Genomic DNA, 4103 nt, shown 5'->3' with positions numbered 1-4103 from the left:
TGACTGCTCAAAAATACAAAGGCTTTGCCCGATTGAACGACTACTTCCTGGTGGACGAGCCGAATGACTACGTCGACTACATTCTGGTGGCCGAACGACTACGTCGACTACATCTTGGTGACCGTTCGCGGGACTGCACTGCGAACTTCTTCCTGCACCGATTTAGTTCGACTACTTCGACTGAGGCCAACCGAGTAGATGTCTACTCCAGTTGGTAACAGCGCAGCCAATGCCTCCGGCAACGGCCCCGCTTCAGAGTACTCCCTGAAATTTTGGTTATTTATATTGTTTATGCTTATCTGTGTGATAAGTATAAACATGTTCACATATTTTATTTTACTCCTTAAAGTCATAGAAATATTGCTAGTTTATACATTTAATTTAGGAATTAAATTGTGCCCGAAATTGCCTAAAATTCTAACAAAAATTGCAAAATACTCCTACACACAGTACGCACGCCATGCAGAAACAGGGCCAAACTTGATGGAAACACGAGCTAAGATTGCAACTGCAAGACACGTATGCGCCGTCGGATGAACCGGACTGGTGATTCGATGGACGTCGTCCGATCCTTCACCGTTCCAAAAAGAAAAAGAAAAAAAAGAAATGCTAAACTGATGGGAGCCGAGGATCGGAGACGCTTTTTTGATCTCGTTGGCGAAGCATGGGGGACTCTTCCGTTTCCTCAAAGGGATGCTGAGAAAAGCACAAGGGATTCACGGATGGAAACCTTCTTCTAGCTAGTGGTACTACTACGTGCTACGAGCGTCAGGTCGCTCCGTTCCCACAGCTTTACAAACTGGCGCCCAGCTCGGTACTCGGCAGTGCAGCCCAAGTATTTTTTTTAGGGAACTAGCGCCTCAATGGGCGAGAGGAAACAAAGACGACCTTGATTGTCTATCAGTGCTCTCAATGTTACCCTTGCAATGCAAGTTAAACAAAACTGATGCTGCCATCCAATGGGGGCGGAAAACACAATGGTCAAAGTTTCTTTTTTTTCTTTTTTGCCAAAAACAGGAGAACGGCATCCCGACTAACGAAAAACATAACGGGACAAAGGGAGTGATCCTTTTTTTCCCCACACATCACCGCTCAAAAGAGCAGTAAAAACAAAAAACTGACTAGCACCGACACGGCTCATCCTCTGGAGTGTGTAGTCCTCTACAGTCGACAGGCCCACACACGGCTGACGGCACAAAGCCAGTCCAAAATGGGGCCCAATGTCAGAGTGCGTGAGAAATTTTTTTCCAAGGAGAGAGAGAGAGAGCTCTGAGGTGAATAATTGGACGGCGTTGATTGCCCGGCAGCTACCTGGCGGAAGCGGACAAAAGCTCACTCATTCCCGCGCACACCCTCACGCGGTGAATCCTGGCACACGGACAGAGTACCACCGGCCACAGCCGCAAGCAACCAAGCCCGCGGCCCCGCGCGCCCCCCTCTCCAGCTCCGCTATATCTTTTGGATGTCACGTCAGCACTGTGACCAAATGTCAGGATGGTTTTCCGGATACTAATTAAAAATCTAATTTCAGAACTCACTTGGAAACCACGAGACGAATCTTTTGAGGCATTTGACCGCATCATTAGCACATGTGGGGTTACTGTAGCACTTATGGCTAATCATGCACTAATTAGGCTCAAAAGATTCGTCTCGTCGTGTACATCCAAACTGTGTAATTAGTTTTGTTATTTAATTACATTTAGTGCTTCATACATATGTTTAAAGGGGAGGTGAAAATTTTTGGTAACTAAACGCTAAAGGCTCAGACGCTCTCGCTCCCATCACTCTCACTGTCTCACAGCCTCACTCACTCCCCAGCTCGCTCGCTCCCCATTTCGCTTCGCCGTACGACCAAGCTCACCCTTGGCTCCACCGGCGGGCGCAGCAGAGCAGGGCGGGATGCCGGCCGGCGTGGTGGACGCGGCCGCCAAGGGCGTCAGGCTGGAGCGGCACGCGGCGGGGGCCGCCGTGCTGCTGCGGCGCGCGTCGGGCGCCAAGCAGCTCGCGTCGGCGTCCTCGCACCTGCTCTTCCGCGCCACGGTCCTCGCCACGCTCGCGCTCGTCGTCCTCTTCGCCGTGCACTACCCGTCCCTGCTCTCGCGCTCCTTCAGCCTCTCCGCCGCGCCATCGTCCGGCTCGCCGTCCGCGGCGGCGGCGCGGTCGCGGCCGTCGCACCGGAGCCTGCTGGGCTCGGGGGCCTCGTACGGGGGCGCCGCGTGGGAGCGTGAGGTGCGGCGCAGAGCCACGCCGCGGCGGGACGGGGGCCTGTCCGTGCTGGTCACCAGCGCCGCGGGGTTCGTGGGCGCGCACTGCTCCCTGGCGCTCCGCGGGCGCGGCGACGGCGTGCTCGGCCTCGACAACTTCAACTCCTACTACGACCCCGCCCTGAAGCGCGCGCGCCAGCGCCTGCTCGCGTCGCGCGGTGTGGTGGTGCTCGACGCCGACATCAACGACGCCGCGCTGCTCGAGCGGCTCTTCGCCGCGGCGCCGTTCACGCACGTGCTGCACCTCGCCGCGCAGGCAGGGGTGCGGTACGCGATGCAGGCGCCGCAGACGTACGTGGCCTCCAACGTGGCGGGGCTGGTCAGCCTCTTCGAGGTCGCGGCCAAGCACGCCGACCCGCAGCCGGCGATCGTGTGGGCGTCGTCGTCGTCGGTGTACGGGCTCAACACTGACGCGCCCTTCTCCGAGGAGCACCGCACGGACCGGCCCGCGTCGCTGTACGCCGCGACCAAGAAGGCCGGCGAGGCCATCGCGCACGCGTACAACCACATCTACGGGCTCTCCATCACCGGCCTCCGCTTCTTCACCGTCTACGGGCCGTGGGGCCGCCCCGACATGGCCTACTTCTCCTTCGCCCGCAGCATCGTCGCCGGCGAGCCCATCACGCTCTTCCGCACCGCCGACGGCGCCGACGCGCGCCGCGACTTCACCTACATCGACGACGTCGTCAAGGGATGCCTCGGCGCGCTCGACACGGCCGGCAGGAGCACGGGCGACAAGTCCGGCAAGAAGCGCGGGCCTGCGCCCCTCCGCGTGTACAACCTCGGCAACACCTCGCCGGTGCCCGTCACCCGCATGGTCGCCATCCTCGAGAAGCTCCTCGGCAAGAAGGCGAACAAGCGCGTCGTCACGATGCCGAGCAACGGCGACGTGCCGTTCACGCACGCCAACGTCACCCACGCCGCGCGCGACTTCGGCTACCGCCCGGCCACCTCGCTCGAGGCCGGCCTCCGGCATTTCGTCGACTGGTTCGTGCAGTACTACAAGCTCGACATCAAGGGCAGCAATGTCCTCGCCGGCAAGACCACCAAGAAGAAATCAATGGCCATGTCTGCAGCATCATGAGGTGTCGAGGTGCCGCCGCCGCCGCCGTGGCGTGTTCCCCGGTCCGGCCGTCCACCACTAAGTGTGCATTCTCTTGTCCTTGGAGGTTAGCTAGGAGAGCCCTGTAACTTTGTAAGTGCTTATTTGTTTAAGCCTTGCTGCTTTGCGTCTTCATGATGCTGCCATGGTAGTGCTTAGTGGCAAGGAAAAGGATCCATGGCCAAATTAAGCTTAAGAAAAAGTAGAAAAAAAAGGAGGGTATGGGATAGATAGACAACAGAGCAAAGCAAAGGACAGCCATGGCTGAGCAAAGATGAGGTCATTGGCTTCCTTTTGGTTCAGATTATTCTGCTCAGATTATTACTATTTTTTGGTCAGATACTAGATTTCACTGACCTATGAATCACGTCAAGAACTCAAAGATGCTATGCTTGATGTAACTCCAAGCGATTGCAGGCTGCCAAAACAGCTTTGTTTAGGTCCTGGCGGTGGACTTGATGCGGCTCCTGCATTTTCCCCATATATAAACCTGTGCAAATTCGTGCTTTGCATTTGCCCTTTTGTTGTGGTTCTCTGCACCGGGTATCTTACTGCATGTGGAGCGATTGCGCATTCGGTTCTGAATTTTTGTTGCAATGCGCGTGAGGTAGGTGGTTGTTGCGCCCTGAATTTTTCACCAACTAAACAGGCCCTTTGTTTGCGCCTTGTATAGCTCCTTTTCGCATGGTGTACACGACGGGGAAAAGGACAGTTTGTACAGTGGTACAGACGTACTC

The 4103-nt window shown here is 56.3% G+C and overlaps 1 protein-coding gene across 1 annotated transcript; it reads left to right on the top strand.

Annotated features, from left to right (window-relative positions):
- The first annotated feature begins 1773 nt into the window (after positions 1–1773).
- On the top strand, positions 1774–3880 carry LOC120680182 (UDP-glucuronate 4-epimerase 6-like). Its single transcript, XM_039961795.1, has one exon. The coding sequence runs from the start codon at positions 1900–1902 to the stop codon at positions 3346–3348; it is 1449 nt and encodes a 482-aa protein (XP_039817729.1). The 5' UTR covers positions 1774–1899; the 3' UTR covers positions 3349–3880.
- Positions 3881–4103: the final 223 nt, after the last annotated feature.

The sequence above is a fragment of the Panicum virgatum genome, chromosome 6N (assembly GCF_016808335.1).
Source record: "Panicum virgatum strain AP13 chromosome 6N, P.virgatum_v5, whole genome shotgun sequence".
In the NCBI taxonomy this organism is placed as follows: Eukaryota; Viridiplantae; Streptophyta; class Magnoliopsida; order Poales; family Poaceae; genus Panicum; species Panicum virgatum.
The sequence above is the reverse complement of the archived record's forward strand: the minus strand, read 5'-3'. Positions and strand labels throughout refer to the sequence as shown.

Coding starts and splice junctions, on each gene's coding strand:
- LOC120680182 (XM_039961795.1), top strand. CDS start 1,900: ATGCCGGCCGGCGTGGTGGACGCGGCCGCCAAGGGCGTCAGGCTGGAG.